The 18,524-nt window shown below is 40.4% G+C and overlaps 1 protein-coding gene across 1 annotated transcript in view; it reads right to left on the reverse strand.

The window, feature by feature from the left end:
* Positions 1-558: 558 nt before the first annotated feature.
* The window catches only part of LOC109302302 (cilia- and flagella-associated protein 47-like), a 536,681-nt gene continuing 518,715 nt past the window's right edge, over positions 559-18,524 (reverse strand). Inside the window, exon 20 of the mRNA XM_019523864.1 lies at positions 559-1,343. Within this exon, the coding sequence (XP_019379409.1) occupies positions 1,134-1,343 (210 nt within the window). The 3' untranslated portion in view covers positions 559-1,133. The remainder of the gene's footprint in view (positions 1,344-18,524) is intronic.

Below are 18,524 nucleotides of genomic sequence, written 5' to 3' on the forward strand. Positions count from 1 at the left end.
TGAAAGAGGTCAGCTTGCTTTGTGTAGGTATACTGCAAGAGTGCTTGACAGAGCACAAAATACAAAGTGTTTCCTGTTCAAACTTTTCTAAGACTGTGAAGATGTTTAGTAAGTCCTGCATTACACCACAGCTCCCCATCTTCATTTTTTAATTAGGAAAAAACAGAGTTGAAGACAGAAGTCCCTGCAATTTGTGTGATATACATATAAATATAGATAGATAGGGTGTAACTACATGTCACCCTACATCGCCATAGCGATATGTTATATCACTGTATGGTGTGCTATAGCAACATAGCAATCATGTGAGTCTACATGTGATTGACACCTACTTCTCTGTAGTGGCATTTTCCCTCATTTTACCACACCGCTATGGTGAAGCAACTGCAAAATCTAACTGTGGTCCACTCACACAACACAGTACAAGCTGTTACTGCATCATGCTTTAGGATTTCCAAAAGGAAGTACTAAAGCACAGCACCATAGCAATGTCACCATATGGTCACATGTAAATGTGCCCATATATACCTATATAAATATATATGGGTGCGTCTACATGTCACCATATGGTGACGTTGCTATGGTGCTGTGCTTTAATACTTCCTTTTGGAAATACTAAAGCACGGCATGTGTATATATCTCAATCAATTGATCAATTGATATAGATATATCGTACCTACGTATATAGGTACAATATATCAATTGTACCTATTTTAACATTTCATGGAAACACAAACTTAAGGTATCTTATAATAGAGAAACCCTTCAAACTTAGTCTAATATATGTAAAGCCTAAAAATGTTCAAATCATATATCAGGTTGAGAAATGAAGTTTTTAAAGGTCCAGCAACCAGAAATAGTATTTTCACCAAAACCCCTTTTTTCATTTTTACTACAAATTTGTTACCAGAAAAAAATTGAAGAATTCCTGAGAGTTAAGGCCATTTCTCACCAGGTATGTCACTCTTTCAGAGAGAAATAAATATACTTAGTTTCTTGCTGACACAATCAATGCCATATTTGTTGTTTTTAAAATTTATGAAAATAAGAAAATAACTTGTTTACATTATTTATTTATTTATTTATTTTAAAGGTTCACTTTTTAGAGAACACAAATTGACACTACTCTATTTCTATTTTGTCTTCAAGATCAGAGGTGCACCTTTGATGGGAGAAGAAACACCGGTGGTTGTTAGCTTCAGATTTTCACGTAAAAAGTTGCGCTGTCGAACCGTGGCTGATCGTATGTAACCACCAGTAGAAATTACTTTTGCTGATGTAGTAGGTGGTTTGGTCTGTGGAGGAAGACCATTGATCTCATATGTCCATTGCATTGACGAGGTCTGAAAACAAAGAGGAGACGACTGATGAGAAGTGCTCATGGTCCAATACGTTGAAATCTGTGATAGCTATCTAACTCAATTAGTTTAATTAGAAAGCCATTTGTTCTCTTCCATGCAGGGTGCCTGAGAGGCACAGAACCAGAAGTGCACCCAGGGAGAAAGGCCATTACCATGCAAAATTAAGGAGAACATTTCACTTTATGTATTAAGGGTCATGTGCTAAAAAAGGCAAATAGTCTAGACCTCTAAGTGATGTAAACTTTTCTATACTGAACAACAGTTTTGTATGCAGTTTTGAGAAAGTTATTTCACAGCTGGATGTAAACTAAAGAATGAATCAGTTTATTTATACACTAGCATTTAATTGTGCCTCTTATAATAAATGTCATACTAAATAAGTTTTGGTGCCGTTGCTTAAATCGAGATAGTTAATACAACTAAAATAACAGGGTTTAGGGCATGCATAGAAAAACCATTGATTTATATTGCAAACTGTAATCTGAAGAATGTTTACATGAATGTGACATTCCTCATTTTCATTGTTCATAGTGCTTATGCAGGCAGCAATGACTCAGCAAGGCATCATTCAGTTATGTAACATATATTCCCATATCCAGTCAACACTGCTCTTGCTGTCATGCTCTGTACTGTTGGTGTTTATCTAGGCAGCAGGGTTCCTGGTGTAATCCCTTCTACATATGGGAAAACACAACATATTGGGTAATTACCTCCTCTATACATGTAAAGGCTCCAGTGCTCTTTTTTGTTTTCTGTTATACATGTGTTGGTGTGGGTCAAAACAGAATTCTAATTACAGTTATTCTTAAATAAGGTATTAGATAGCACAGATCTTGCAGTTGTTTCTTCAGTATCTGCACCACAACTGGCTTAATTTTGGAGAGATATCTTCTTTCTGAGTCTCTTTTGCACTATCCTGTCTGTCACTACCTCTGCATGTGTCCGTCTCACCACTACTAAAGAATGGTAAGCCACCATTTGCTTGTTTTCAGATCACAGCTGACTAAGTAAATGCAGTATATTACAGCATTAGACTGTAAACGCTTTGGGGCAGGGGGCACTGCTTAGTATGTGGGTTGCTTTGCCCCACGTGATTGTTCCTACCTGGTTATGGCCTATATGCACCATGACAATAAACCTTTTTAAAAATAGTTCTTTTAAAATTCAATTAAACAGAGTTTTGTAACTGTGAATGTGGTTTTGGTGCTCCTACTGAAAGAGAAAGCAGCCCCTTGTTGCTGCACGTTTTTATATTAAAAGAATGGTTTGTTGATAGGAAATACTTTTAAACATTTCACACGGTATGTTTAAATTCCTCTGCAGAAGTCCTGGTATCTCTGAGATTTACAAACACTGAAATAAGTATAAGGTGTGTTTAAGATATCACACTACCATTTTTTAAACTTCCCCTTCATCACTAAGCTGAATCAAAATATAATTTGTAGTGAATCTGTGTATTTTACATGGGAATAATTAATCTCACTTCTTTTAATAGTGTACACTGATCTACCAGCTTCATTTTCTGGGAAGATAAATGCAGTCAAGAGTAGGTGCTGACATGGACCAGCAGCACCAGTACCTTATGTCCGAAGATAACACTGTCATATTTAACCATAAATCGTTCTCTAGGGTTAGCTAATTGTCTTGTTAACTCCAGTATAAGGTGAAATGGTTTATCTTTCTTTACTATGGCAGATTAACAATTTAGCTGGAAGAAAGTTTAACCCTAGGGTCATGTTCATTCAGTGTATGATTCATTGAACACTTCAGGGTCAGGGAAAAGATCTGATATGCTGGGGAAACTATATTTTAAACTGAGATATAAAGTTACCAAGAAATCACTTCTGCTCATAAAATCCATATGTGTTGTAATTTTACTATCCATGGTATCTTTACATTGTTATGGACTGGAATTTAAATTGACAGTTTATATCATCAATCATTCTTATTACCCACAAACATCTAAACAAATGATTGCCTCCTTTTGTATCATATAATCTTTTTCTTATTGCAGGCTTGAAATATATAGTCCACTGCCTTTTAAGTTTTTCTCTACCAGTACCACTACTGCATATTAGTAGATACATAGCTATAATTCATGCTTTAGGTCAATGAAAGAGCATTGAATCTTGTTCTTCTTCTAAACTCTCTGCTCCCATTTATGTTGGGGGAAAGGCCTATGATCCAAAGATAGATTTGGAACAGATCTACTGTAATTTCATGCAACATTTAGAGTGAAGCCATCCAACAAAATTATTCTTCTATGCTTTCTGTAATCCATTGTAAATAGAAGAAAAATCATGATACAGAATTGTATAGTACGATATGACCAAAATGGAACCAAAATAGATTCCTTTGCTGATGGAATGTCAGGCTGAATTCTTGCTTTTTGTTGCAGCTAATTTATCGTGTAGAATAATGATAGTCCACCTGCCATGACCTAAGGATTGTGGTATATATTCTGTGTTTTTAAAAAGAGGCATCTTCTTTAGATGCATATCTTGAGGAAGAGCACAGCTGTTATATTACCAGGACAATAAATATAACACAGTAAAACCACCAAAATAATTGGTTCCGTGTCTTAAAGCAACCTGGAATTCAGCAGGCCATACTTTTTTGACAAAAACCTATCTGGCATACAAACACACACACTGAATGGGACACATTTATTTTTAACTGGGAAAGATTTGGCTTTTTCAAACAAGGTGCAAGTGTCTCCCAGGTGGATAAGCATGACATTTGATTAGTCACACTACCCAAATAACTTTCTTGTACGTTGTCCTTAATTCTGACTAGTCTAATCATTCCAACAAATGCAAATTGATTTAAGTTTCCAAATCCAGATCCAGATATGAATATTCAAACATTGTGACATGCCTGAGGAAAAGGGTTACTTTAAAAACAGGCAAAGAAACTGAATGACAAGATGTACAAATCATATTCCTGATTCTCATGTTTTTTCTACACACACACACATGCATGCATGCATGCATGCACACACATGTGTGCGCATACACACACATACATATTCTTTCTTTTTATATATATGCATATGTAAACCAACATCCTGACTCTTATCTCCCTACAGCAACACAGACCTTTACCTATTTTTCTTTCTGTTCAGTATGAGGGTGTGTGTCAGATGGGAATGGGAGATTTTTAAAAAGAATACTACAATTAATATAGTATTCAGAATACTGTGTTGCATACTACTAAATATGCAAAAGGCAGGAGTTTTGGGGGCAATATCTGCAGCTGGTCCAATAAAAGATATTACCTGCAAAAACTCTTGCCTCTTGTATGCCAGACTATCACAGCTACAACATCACTTCAACAACACTACCATAAGATTAAATACTCATGCTGAAGTGAGATTAATTAAAACAATCAGATTATATGACCTGAGAGTTATTCTTATATAGAGAGAAATTCCCTAGGTAGGAAAAAGGTGATGGAGTGGCTCCAGAAGTCAGAGGAATTACTTTGATTTCATTGCATTTCAACAGAGAACTGAATTTTGTCCAATACCTGTAGTTTCTTTATATGCTCTAGTTAGCAATAGAGCTCCTGAATTAACTTTTGTGATTCCTTTGTTCCAATGGGTTCTTTGCCTGTATGAGGGGGGAAGAGGGTAGAGGGGCAGTCCCTCTACTCCCTCCTTCCTTTGCCTGCCTCATGCTTTCCCACCTCTTCTATTGTAATCTCTCACTCCACTTTATACTCTGTTCTATGCTACCCTTTCACAGCATTTGATAAAGTGAGCTTGGGTTCACAATAGCTTGCTCTCACTTTCTCCACGTAGATAGCGTATAAAGGTGCATATCTTCCCTGTCTTCTGACTAACTTCAGACAAACACGACTAACAACCTCTCTCCATTGAGTGACTGCAGTTTACAATCTGGACTTTATCCATCTCAACTTAGCTGAAACGAATTAAGTAGTGGGGAATTCAGAGACTATTCATCTCATAACCTCTGTATTGCCATTGGTCTACCATTTTGTCTGTTAGTGAAAAAAGCTGAAGAGGCAAATGAAATCATTCTCCTCCTGGCAGACTCCATCCCTCTCAAAAGCCTCTCCTACTGTGAATACTGGCCATTTGGGGTTTTGCAGTTACAAAAGAATGGAGAGGGCAGTATTCAGTAAGAACTATTCTATAAGACATCAGTGCATGGTTAATGTTGGAGTATTCTGTGGAGAAGTAAATGATGTTATATCTATGCAACCTTTATGATTGTCATCAAATTTCTGTGAAAAGAAAATGGTTATCTGGCCAATGCATGATGGGCTAGCCATCTGTAGAATTAAATGAACAGTACTTGAAGAAAACATAAATAAGACAGATGTTGCCACTTTTTATTGAATAACTTATTTAAATACCTCTTTATAATATTCAACAGCTTGATGGCAGGTTGAATAATGTTCATCAACTAATTTATTCTGAAAATAATGGTAATGTTCATCAAATAATTTATCTAGAGAATATGTTTTCTGGTATTCAGCCATCTATAGCAGATGCTTCATGATTCATAGGAATAACCCAAAATGTTAGGAATATTTATGTATATTCTCTATAATTAATTCCTACATAAAAAAACCTATGTTAGGAAGGATTTAATATCAAGAGTCTGTATTTATTGCCTGGAAAATGCCTTATTTTTTAATTGTTTTTTAATATAGTACTTGAAAACTAAATAAGAAACCAAAAGAGAAGGTTGTCATGTATTTTTTCTAATAATTTGAAGAGCTGTAGTATCAATTTTATTTTCATTTACGTGCTTTGGCTAGATGCATCAAGAATACTCTTGCTACTTTATTCATTTGGGGAGCAGTGCAAAGTAACTTAAAGAATACTTACTGGTTAATTTCCTGGAGCTCTGGACTTCTATGTTTTCCTATAGATGCTTTTCCTATAGCTCTGGACCTCTGTGCTTTGCTTTAGATGTGCGTGGGTGTGTGTGTGTGTGTGTGTGCGCATGCGTGCGCGTGTGCATGCATGCATACACACAGACACACACAGACTTCAAATTTTCCCTCCATACTGTTCCCAAATACCTCTATAGGAAATTTCCTCTGTTTTTTCCTTTTCTACCTTCTCTGATAAGTACTTCTGGTGAATCAGGTAGTTTTTAAACAGAATAGTTAGGATTAGTGATCATGCATTATCATTATTCTTTGTAATTTAACGTTTTTCCTAGTACAGCATGAATAGTAAGTTTCCTCTCCATTGCAAAATTATCCTAAAAGAGGTACCACCTTGCATTGTTCTGATGGACTTAAGGCCAGAGATTATACTCAAGGAAGATCATGTTCTCCACTATTCCTATTTGGGGGTGGAGCCAAGTTGCACAAGATAAAAATGTTTGATACAGGTAGTTTAGAGGGCAACCACTGATTTAGATCCTATCTAGAATAAGAGAAAATGAGGGCACCTATTTTGAATGACAGCAGTTATATGTGAAATTATTAATCACCAGACTTCATTAGTATCTCTGCAGTCCAAGGGATCCCCCTATCCACTACAGGAAAGGGAGGCCTGGGTGAGGGAGATTCCTTACCCTCCATCAAAGCTGATCTTGTGAAGGAACACTTTGAGAGGCTGGATACCTTCAAGTCAGCCGGCCCTGATGATTTACACCTGAGGGTACTCAAGGAGCTGCCAAGCATCATAGCCCAGCCCCTAGCATGGATCTTTGAGAACTCCTGGTGCTCTGAAGTGCCCGAAGACTGGAAGAAGGCCAATGTAGTCCTATCTTCACAAAAGGGAGGAAAGTGGATCTGGCAAACTACAGGCCCATCAGCCTGACCTCTATCCTGGGGAAGGTCTTGGAAAAGATTATCAAAGAGGCCATCCTTAACAGACTGGCTGATGGCAACATCCTGAGGGATAGCAAGCATGAGTTTGTCATGTTAGGTCTTGCTTGACCAATCTCATTTCCTTTTACGACCAGGTGACCTATCACCTGGACAAGGGGGGAAGAGATTGATGTCGTATCTTGACTTTAAAAAAGCCTTTGATCTGGCATCCCATGATCACCTCTTGGCAAAACTGACAAACTGTGGACTTGGCCTCACCAAGATCCGCTGGCTGAGGAATTGGCTCTGCGGTAGGACCCAGAGGGTGGTGATGGATGGAAGTCAATCGTCATGGTGCGCTGTGACCAGTGGGGTCCCACAAGGCTCCATCCTAGGGCCTACACTATTTAACATCTTCATTAATGATGTAGACATTGGTGTCAGAAGTGGACTGGCCAAGTTCGCCAATGACACCAAACTCTAGGATAAAGCATCCACACCTGAGGGCAGGAGGCTGATCCAGGCAGATCTTGACAGGCTCAGGAAATGGGTGGATGAGAACCTGATGGTGTTTAACACCAAAAAATGCAAGGTTTTCCACTTTGGGAGGAAAAACCTGCAGCAAGCTTACAGGCTTGGCAGCGCTATCCTGGCTAGCACTACAGACAAAAGGGACTTGGGGGTCATGATTGACCACAAGATGAACATGAGCTTTCAATGTGATGCTGCAGCTAGTAAAGCAAGCAAAATGCTGGCTTGCATCCACAGATGCTTCTCAAGGAAAACCCAGGACATCATTCTCCCCTTGTACTCGGCCTTGGTGAGGCCGCAGCTGGAGTACTGCATTCAGTTTTGGGCTCCACAATTCAAAAAGGATGTGGAGAAGCTTGAGAGAGTGCAAAGGAGAGCCATGTGCATGATCAGAGGTCAGGAAAACAGACCTTATAATGACAGGCTGAGAGCCATGGGACTCTTTAGCCTGGAAAAGCGCAGACTCAGGGGTGATCTGGTGGCTACTTATAAGATTATCAGGGGTGCTCACCAGGATCTGGGGGAATGTCTGTTCACCAGAGTGCCCCAAGGGATCACAAGGTTGAACAGTCACAAACTCCTCCATTACTGTTTCAGGCTGAACATAAGGAGGAACTTCTTTACTATCCGAGCTTCTAAGGTTTGGAATAGACTGCAATTGGAGGTGGTTCAAGCACCTACTCTGAACGCCTTCAAGAGACATTTGGATGTTTATGTTGCTGGGATCCTATGATCCCTGCTTACTTCCTGGCCCTGGGGCAGGGGGCTAGACTCGATGATCTTCCAGGGTCCCTTCCAGCCCTAGTATCTATGAAATCTATGAAACTGTTGCTTGAAATGTTTGTGCACTTTCACATTCCAGTATATGTGTATGCACACTGAGCACACTCAACTCAGGTTTTGTTAGTAGTGCTGTTGGAAAAAGGATACCCCAACTCCTCAAGTCTTTGAAAAAGGAATTAATATTCACTACTCCAAACATATAGAGCTGGAGGGGAGGTGTGGAGTGTTTATATTCTCACTATATGTCAAAGAACAACAGTTGCTGTAGAAGTAATTTTCCCCACTACTTCAGGTGACAGCATAAGTTTTCCGTGGGTGCATCTATATGAGCTGCTTTACTGCGTAGTTACATGGTTTACTGTGCAGTAAGCATGCACGTCTACATGTGCATGTAGGACTTCCCCACCCCAGGCAAACCCCAATTTGTTTATGAGAAGGTCATGTGGGACTTGTCTAAAACCTTGCTGAAGTCCAGATACACTACATTCACAGCATTCCTTTCATACATCCAAGTAGTTACTGTCAAAAGAGATCAGATTTGTTTGATGTGATCTGTTTGTCATAAATCCATGCTGGCAGCTTGTGATAAGCCTTTTGCCCTCCAGATGCTTGCAAATGGCCTTCTTTAGGATAGGATATTCTCCAGTAACTTCCCCAGTATCATGGTGAGGCTAACCTATTTGTAATTGCCCAGGTCCTTTTTTTTTGCCTTTTTAAAAGAGGGGCAGTAACATTGGCTCCTTTCCTGTCCTCAGGTACCTTGCCCATCTCTTACAACTTCATGAAGATCATTGCTATAGGCTCCAAGGTCTAAAAGTTCCTTCAATACCCTGGGATGAAGTTCATCTGGCCCTGCTGACTCAAATTCATTCAGACTCATCAAAAGCTCTCTGCCCATCTCTTTTGTTATCTCTTGCCTCAGCTTGCCTCCTTACTTATCCAAATAATCCTTATTAGGTGTCTGACTACAGCTTGTTGGGTTTTTTTTTTTGTGAGGACTGAGGCAAAGTACCTGTTGAGTTACTCCACCTTTGCATCTCCAGTTAGAAGTTCTCCCTGGCTTGTTAACAGTGAACCTACAGCTTCCTTGTTCCTTCTTCTCTGGTCAACATATTTAGAGAACCTCTACTTGTCCTTAACCTTCCTCAACAGGTGCAGCTCATTCTTCATCTTTGCCTTCCCAATTTTGTCCCTGCACGTTCTTGTTATTTCCTGGTACACTTCCGTGGTGACCTGCTCATTCTTCCGTTGCCTGTATGCCTTCCTTTTGCATTTGAGGCATTTTAGAAGCTTCTTGTGCAGCCACATTGGTCTCTTGCCTTTCTTCTTGTGATTGATCCCCTAGTTGTATCCTCCTCCTCCTTCTGAAACAGAAAGTTGTTCTCCATACAAACTGGGAACCAGCTTGACATTTTATGTTTGGCTAAATAGTTATTCCAGCAGGTGTCTAGAAAACTGAAGTCTCTCATCAGTACCACTCTATACCTTTTGGATAGATTTGTCACCTGCTTGAAGAGTGCCTCATCCATTTTCTCTTTCTAATTTGGTGGCCTACAATTAATCCCCACCGTTATATCAGTGCTGCATCTTTTATCTTTTATCCTCATCCAAATACTTTCAGAATAATAATAATAAAACCCTTTTGTACCACATAAGGGCTTCTCTGTCTGCCTGGATTTGGAGACTTCATATGCAGCCTTCAAGTCTCATCCTTCAGACTCCTACCTCAGTAATCAGGCCTCTGAGCCACAGAAGAGGACAATCAATCAGCCTATCCAGTGGGTATCTAATAGGTGTACAGCAAACTTACATGCAGCATAGGTGAAGCACTGCATGTAGAGTTAAGAGCACGCATGATGCTGTTTAGCCTAAGACTTAAGCATAACCACATTCTCAACGTGCATGTCTATACGTTCATTAATGCATTAACCACGTACTAAATTAATGCGCAGCAACTTGCGCTACTGCACAGTAGTGCCAATGCACCAGTTTTTTGGGACACTTGTGGTGCAGTAGCCTAATACTACTGCACCACACTACTGTGCAGTAGTATTAGGCTATTGTGCAGTTAGCATCTTATGTAGACGTACCCAGTTCTGCTCAAATTAACCTTCCAAGTAAATAGAAACCTGAATGCTCAAGCATGGACATTTGACAACCACTGCAGTGTATTTTATATATATTTTATTTAACTGTTGGAGCAAATGTTGAAGAAACACAAAATTAAAGACATGGATATGAATGGAAAATGAGATAAAATATACCACCAGACTAACCTGATAGCTGTCTTTAATACAACAGGTGAGATCAACTGTATTTCAGCTGCTCAGAGAGCTGATTTCTAGACATCAGTAAAACACGTTATGTAGTTCCGCATGGGATAATCTTAGTAAGCTGGAGAAGGGGAAGGTTAGTTCAAGAACTGTAAAATGAGCAAAATACTGGCTAAAGGGAAGATGATGATGGATTTTGTTCATATTGAAATTATTGGGGTGGGCTGAGGTCACTAATAGAGTAGAAATTTAGTCTTGCGACCTTGACAATTGGAGCAATAGATATGTGGTGAACTTTAATGCTACCAGAAATGAAGGTAATTGATTTGGGGGCCAGCAGCCAGAGTTTAGGCTAACAGGGGGAGGAGTCTCAGTTGGAAACGGTAGGGAGGGAGGACTAGAGTAAATAGCAGGGAGGGAAAACTGAAAAGTAGTGTAGGCAAAAAACCAAACGGCTATAAATTAGCCACTCAGGGCTTGTAGTAGAGATTATATCTTTTATTAGACAAACAAGATTTTTGCAAAAAAAATTCTTTAATTGCAAGCTTTTGGGGACAAACACTCTTCATCAGGCATTGGAGAAAAGATTGTAAAAGTTCTACTGGAACTTTAAATTAGCCAAGAATTTAATCTGGAAATTGTCATCAGAGAGAAGGCAAGAAACCAAACTAGTATCAAGATGGAGCTAAGTATATTTATGGAGGGCACTGCACAGTCTGTTTGCCTGGGATAGCAGAGAACTGGATTCCAATGGCCCAAAAGCTCCTCTCCAGTCCTTCCATGCTCGTTAGTGCAAGGGAAGTACACTAAATTGCAAAATCTACAGGAGTTATAATTGAAGACAAAGAGACTTTTTAAAATCCTTTTTTTCTTTTTTATGAAGACGTTTGGCTTTATTAAGTTCAGGGTAGGTTTTGGACTGCCTCTGTCCTTGTCAATCAAGAAGTATCAGAAGTAGAATTCCTTCCCCTTGTGTGATAAGCAACATTCTCTACAGCCTCAAGCTGTACCAGACTTCTTGCTAGTAACAATGGAATCTAAGTGCAGTGGGCACAAATACATCTATAATGAAATAGTTGTGTATACATTCACTTGAGTAAGGAAAAAAAGCAGCCGAAAGTATCAGTGGCATAAAAAATATTATTTTTCTCTTTCTGCCTTCCTTCCTTCCCCCCTCCCTCTCTCTGATATGTATATAAACAGACAGATACTAGATTTTGGTGAATTTTAATGACATGGGACATTTTTAAGATTATATCAAACTAGAGCAAAAATGATCAAACATTTATTTTTGTCATGGGGCAGTGTCCTAGGAGCAGCTGTGATCTCTCCTAGCACCCCCTACCATGCCAAGTTGGTGTCAATGCATCCTCGTTCTCACCCACCACATCTTTGCTGTTATTAGTGTTATGGGAGGCTGCCTCTTCGCCCCCTTGGACACGGTACCCCTGCTGTATCCAAGTCAGTGCCCCGTCTAAAGGTGACTCTGTGCACTCATGCCTTAAGGGCAACGCGTGGCTCCTACCACCCCTGATACCACGCCCCAAGCCTCGCAGATGTACCAGATGTTGTCTAGTCCACTTCTATCTGTGCCCTCGTGGGCACCCCTGGCTCTTCACGTAATTGCCCACGCCCTCACAGGCCTCCTGGGGTTATCTCACCCTGGCCCAGGCCCTCACAGGCTCTCTGGCCTCTTTCTCAGTGGCCTGCACCCATACGGACGCTCCCTGGCCTCTTTTCCTCACAGCTGCCCGCGCTCCCCGTAGACGCTCCCTGGCCCCTCTCGCAGCCGTCTTGCCTGCGCCCTCACAAGCACGTCCTGGCTTCTCTTTTTTCTTAGATGCCCGCGTTCTCTGCGACCATGCCCGCACTGGGGCCTGCTCTCGCGATAGGGGCCTTCCCTCGCAATCCTGCCCGCACTGGGGCCCTATCTCACAGTCGGGACTCAGGTGGCCAAAGCTGTGCCTGGCCCCCAAATTCCCCTCTGGGGTCTTAAGCAAGCAACCTCCCTGGGGCTTCTTGTCTCTGCACCCTCCCTGGGGCTTCTCATCTGTGCACCCTCCCTGGGCTCCACCCACACTAGGGCCTTTCTCTGTGCTTGGGGCTCAGGTGGCCATAGCCGTACCTGGCCCCTAAATCCCCTCTTCAGGTCTACAACTCCTGTGGGACTCAGGCAGCCTCGACCTTACCTGGCCCCCAATGCACTGTGCCCCTTCTCAGGGCTGGGGTCAGTGCACCTCTCAATGCTGTGCCATCTCTAGCACCGGGGTCCCCACACCACTGTGGAGCCCCAGTGAGGCCTCCTCCAACCCCTATTATCCTCACCCGGTCCTCCGGTGTAATAACAAACAACAAAAACAATAACACGACCCAACCGGCTATAACTCAAACTAAGCCTCCTGGCTAAAACGCAATTTGTAAGCCACCTGGCTAATCATCATTCAAATCCCTACCAGGGCTTTCTCCACCCAGTATCGTTGAACCGAAGCTGCTCAGGCCAACGGGCTTCTCTACGCTGCTTGCTCCAGCAGAGCTCCTTCACCCTTGGATGTTAGCAGGGAACTGCCTGCTTGGCCTCAGCCCCCTTCAGAAGCCCTGCCCCCTTCTGATCAGCTGACCAAACTGTGGTTGCCCCGGCAACCGGCACCTGTCCCTCTTTCTAGGAGCAGGGCACGGAAGTGTCCTGCGACACACCTCCCCCCTTAAGTTCATGACTCACTAGGAGCAGGGCATGGAAGTGTCCTGCAACAATTTTAAAAGGAAAAATCTTTTAATTGATTTACTTTTGACATTTCTGAGAGTTCATGCTAGGCTCAAAAAATAAGTAATGTAACTTTAAAGAGAAAATACTATATTCATTGTATGTTACAAAGTGCCTGAATCTCTGATCTGAGTGCAAAACTCAATTCAACCTTAGCAACTGGTACTGAAATATGATGAATGCTGCTTTAATCAGCTATTTTATATAATTTGATATCTTTTCATGTATTTCTGTGATTTTGAATGAACAAAATGTGCACCAAATATTTTGCTATTCTGAGTTATATCCGAAACAGCTAAATTATGGTAGCTGAGAAACAGAAAAAGAAAAGCCTTATGCACTGAAAACAATACATATGCATACATTTTCCAGCAAACTATCTAATACAAAATAATGCCATTTTCTATTAAGAAAAGCAAGTCTGCATACAAGTCTATTGGAGCCACACCTGGTAAGAATAACTTGCACATTGCATCATCCATTTCTAGTAAAGCATGACTAATGGCTTCAATACGCTATCTTTCATAGGCTAAGTTAGTGATTATTCAGTAACAACAGTAGAGAAGCTGGAATTGTGGAGGGCTTGATAACACTACCTGCAATCTGGTTTATTTTGACATACATTTTATTATCCTGGATTTATTCTGTTGGTCTCTATTTTAGAACATATCAGATGTGCTCATCCATAGATTTCAAAGCAGTCTTTTGAGCATCTAACTGAGCTCAGCATGGTACAGGGACTGGGCAAGATGGGAAAGGAAAATGAATAACTATATACCACTTCTGTGAACCCTTGTCCTTAGCCCACACAGCAGCTGCCTTCCACCACACCATACTTGCAGTCAAGCATCACTGGGGTAAAAGGGCATTTCATCCCATATTCCTTTGCACTAATCATATCCTGACAGCACAAAGTACCACAGGCATACCAGAATCTGGCTCTGAAGTGTTAAAGCTTAACAGATAGAACTTTTTTTCATATTTTCAGATGGAGTCTATCTAGTAAGCAAATTCTTTTCAGTAGATTCTCATTACTGGTAATCTACAAAGAATTTTTAATGAGAACTAGCCTATTCATAAATGCTACATGTCTTAAGATTCACAATGGAAAAAACTATTTTAAAATCTTTATGAACTTTGTCCCTATTTTTAATTTCTAGCTGCATTTGATTAAGAACTTCTGTTTCAGGACTACTGAGGCAACCATGATTGCTTTCTGCACTGGGCATTTTGTTATCTCTCCCTTTATTTCATTCTTTGATCTATAAAATTGTAAGCAGCCCATATTTTTCACATCAGTTTTTACAGATTTAAAAGATTCCTAGCCGCTATCCTAATAATCCTGTAATTAAACTGCTTTAACATATTTCATTGAAAACAGAAGTTCTGTTTAACAATGAAGAAATTAAAGTTAGAGATTCTAAACACTTTAGCAATAGTTGTGTTTTTTCTTTTCTTTTTTGATACAAGTAACTGTAAAATAATTAGTAAAGTTATTAAAATATGAGGAGGGGGCACTGCATCCTTTAAGACTAAGGAACTGATTTACACAAAAAGCCAATGAAACTACATTACTTCAATATATTATTGTTAATAAAATGTACATGCTAGGGTCTAGTAAAGACAAGCCTAAATCTTTTTCACTAATAACCTGTTCTGGATAGAATTTCTCAGCAGGACAACTAAAACAACACATTTGCAAGTGGCTTTAATGTCCACACTTGGCTTTAATGTTTCCAACAAATGAAACAAACATAACTGTATGAGATTTTTTCCCCTTCCACCAGCCTTCCATTTCATTTTGCAACACAAATATAATGAACATCATAAAATAATGAACTTATACCATCATCTCTGTCGCTTTACAGCCAAATTATCACAGCTCATTGATGCACACAAAAATGGCTTACTACTCTACTATTTATAAAATTTAATAAAAAAATATTAATACTAAAGTGTCTGACTTTACACCTACAAAAACAAGAGGAATTTTCCAGTAAAGAATTAGACCTCTACTACAGTAGCATCAAATAGTGGCAACACTGTACAAGACTAAAAATAGACTACATTTCCTTACCCACTACTTCTAAAAATAAGCAAAGGCTTAGCCTATGTCATACATCAGGTGAGAAAGAATCTAAGGAAGAGATGCAATATTATTTTAGATAGAAAATATGTTATATTTCACTATCCTCAAACTATTGCCTAAATAGTGTTGGTATTATATTTGGGGATCTTGTCTGTTTGTCTATACTAGAATTTCTTGGGGACAATACTGGTAAGATGTTCAATTGCACCACATGGCATTCTCAACTTTGGGTGTCTTTACATGTAGGGTGGGGGTGGGAGGCCCTTTTAATCACAGTGGTTCTCAGGGGCCACTGATTAAAATGCCCACAGTGTGTCATATATTCAGTGTCTCACGCTTCAAGATGGCAGTAGGGGCATTTTAACTAAAGTTCATTCAATGAGCTTTAGTCAAAACACCCCCACCACCATTTTGAAATGTCGGATGCTGAATACACGTGACACTGAGACTGCTGGAGCATTGTAATTAGAATGCTCTGGCAGACTTGAATAGAGTCTGCTCAATCAAGCAGACTCGATTAATCGAATCTCCTCCAATGTGTCCTAATTAGAATGTATAGGAGCAGGCATTGGGCGTGTGTATAAGTGACCAATATTCTGTCACCTAATCCTCTTAGAAGCAGATAATGCAACAATGAAAACATTAAGAACTATGGGTACTCTGTCTACATTAGAACTGCCGCCATGATGGAATTGTACAAGTGGACATTCTTTGGGGGAAAAGGATGGGTGTACAGAATCACAGAAAATTAGGGTTGGAAGGGACCTCAGGAGGTCATCTACACCAACCTCCTGCTCCAAGCAGGACCATCCCCAACTTACAAACCTCCAAAGATGGAGATTTTTAACCTACAGGTTACCTTTGTAGGTAACCTGTTCCACTGCTGTACCACCTTCCTTGTGAGAGTTTTTCCTAATATCCAACTTAAACCTCCCTTGCTGCAACTTGAGACCATTGCTCCTTGTTCTGTCATTTGTCACCACTGAGAACAGTCTAGCTCCATCCTCTTTGGAACCTCCCTTCAGGTAGTTAAAGGTTGCTATTAAATCCCCTCTCAGTCTTCTCTTCTGCAGACTAAATTAACTCTCCTCATAAGTCATGTGCCCCAGCCCCCAAACCAATTTCATTGTTCTCCACTGAACTTTCTCCAACTTGTCCACATCCTTTCTATGTACACAAATGACTGACAGTAAGAAAGGATAAAGCCAGATGAAAATAGATACAAATGTTGAATTAATTGAACATTGTTTACAGGATAGTGCAGGCAGGTCAGCTGCACATATTGCTTGTTATATGCTAGGATGAAGAGAATTTCCATAATACTAGAATTAATCTTTAGTATTAACTACTACCTTGATTCTGAATGTACCAGACACTCCAAAATAATGAGTAGCAACTCCCTGAAAATATAGTCATTCAAATACGGTAGATGGAAGACAAGAATATGTAAGCTGTTTACTCTGAATGACTAGTAGCCCTGGAGCATTTCTGTTCGGAAGTAAATAGCTCAAGGACTGATATGTATATAACTGAAGCAGGGCAAAAATGAGGAAGCCACGACTCAAGTTCTCAGAACTTTGTATGCACTGAAATGAAGGAGTTTGACTGTATTTTCACAGGTCAGAATATGTTGAGATTTGGCTTAATTAATGGTGGGTAGTAAGGGTCATAAAATACACCTAATTTCAAAATTATGTTTAATATGAAAAGATCTCCTACTGAAGTCTGTGGCAAAGGTCTCAGCATCATTTCTAGATAAATAAAAATTCATAAAGTGGAATTAACTGTAAAAATATATGTACTAATATTTCAAGGATGAGGAAGAAAATTATAAGGATGTGTTCCTTATCCCAGAATGAAATATAAATCCATGAAATTCAGAGTTAAGGATACACTTGAAGTCAAATATATTAATGTAGGTAATACAGAGTTTAGACAACCAAATCACCTAATTTCTGCTCTGTAGTTATGACATAAATATACAATTGTGATTAAGGCACTGAACATTGGCCTTTGAATGGATTAAGCTGATTTTTAAAGTGCTTTATTTTATATTTATATAATATTCTATGTTCCTCATAGCATCACTATAGGACTACATAGTAGGGCTGTGCGAAATTTCAGTGGACATTTCATTTAGTTTTGTATTCAGATGTTCTGACACTCGAAACACCTAATCTGAAATGAAATGCAGGGCTCCAAAACATCTCCAGAATGAAATGGGCCTTCCAAAATATTTCAGAGCTGGGCTTACAGGGAAAGAGGGAGGAGGAGGAGGTGGGGAAGGACTGTTCTGACATTGACATCTGTAGCTGGCCAGTGACAGCAATCTGTTCCTGAGGTCTCTTCCAACCCGGTGCTGGGGAATCAAACAGGGAGCTGGGGAATCAAAGCAGGGTCTGGGGAATCGAATTAGGGCCTGGGGGAGCATACAGGTCCCTGATCATTCCCCCAGTTTCCAGTTCAGTTCCCCAATCTTTCCCCCAGCTCTCTGATGATTTCCCCCAGCTCTTTCCGGGGGGTGCAGGCCCCCACATGATGCGGAATGACAGCAGGCTGCCACTGCCAGCTGGTGATGATGGTGGCTCTGGGCTATTTCCCCAACCAGCATGGCTAAAACCCCACACACAGATCTGGGGGACCATGCCCCCTTGGGACGAACAGCAGGAATGATCAAAGAGCTGGGAATTGAACTGGGAGCTCCAGCTGACTGCTGGAGCCACCCTAGCTCCCAGAAAGTGTGTGGCACCCTGCTGAGCCAGGCTGCACCTGTGCTGGGATGCAGCTGCTGCACAGGTGCCAGGTTGGGGGGTTCAATCCCTGCTGCCCCGCACTGCCCTGTGTTGCACAGAGGTGCTCTGCCACAAGCCCTCAGAGGCCCCAGTCACTACTGCAAGGGCTGGTGAGTGCAAGGCTTTTTTTTTTTTTTT

The sequence above is a fragment of the Gavialis gangeticus genome, unplaced genomic scaffold, assembly GCF_001723915.1.
Source record: "Gavialis gangeticus isolate Ggan-Ray unplaced genomic scaffold, GavGan_comp1, whole genome shotgun sequence".
NCBI lineage: Eukaryota > Metazoa > Chordata > Crocodylia > Gavialidae > Gavialis > Gavialis gangeticus.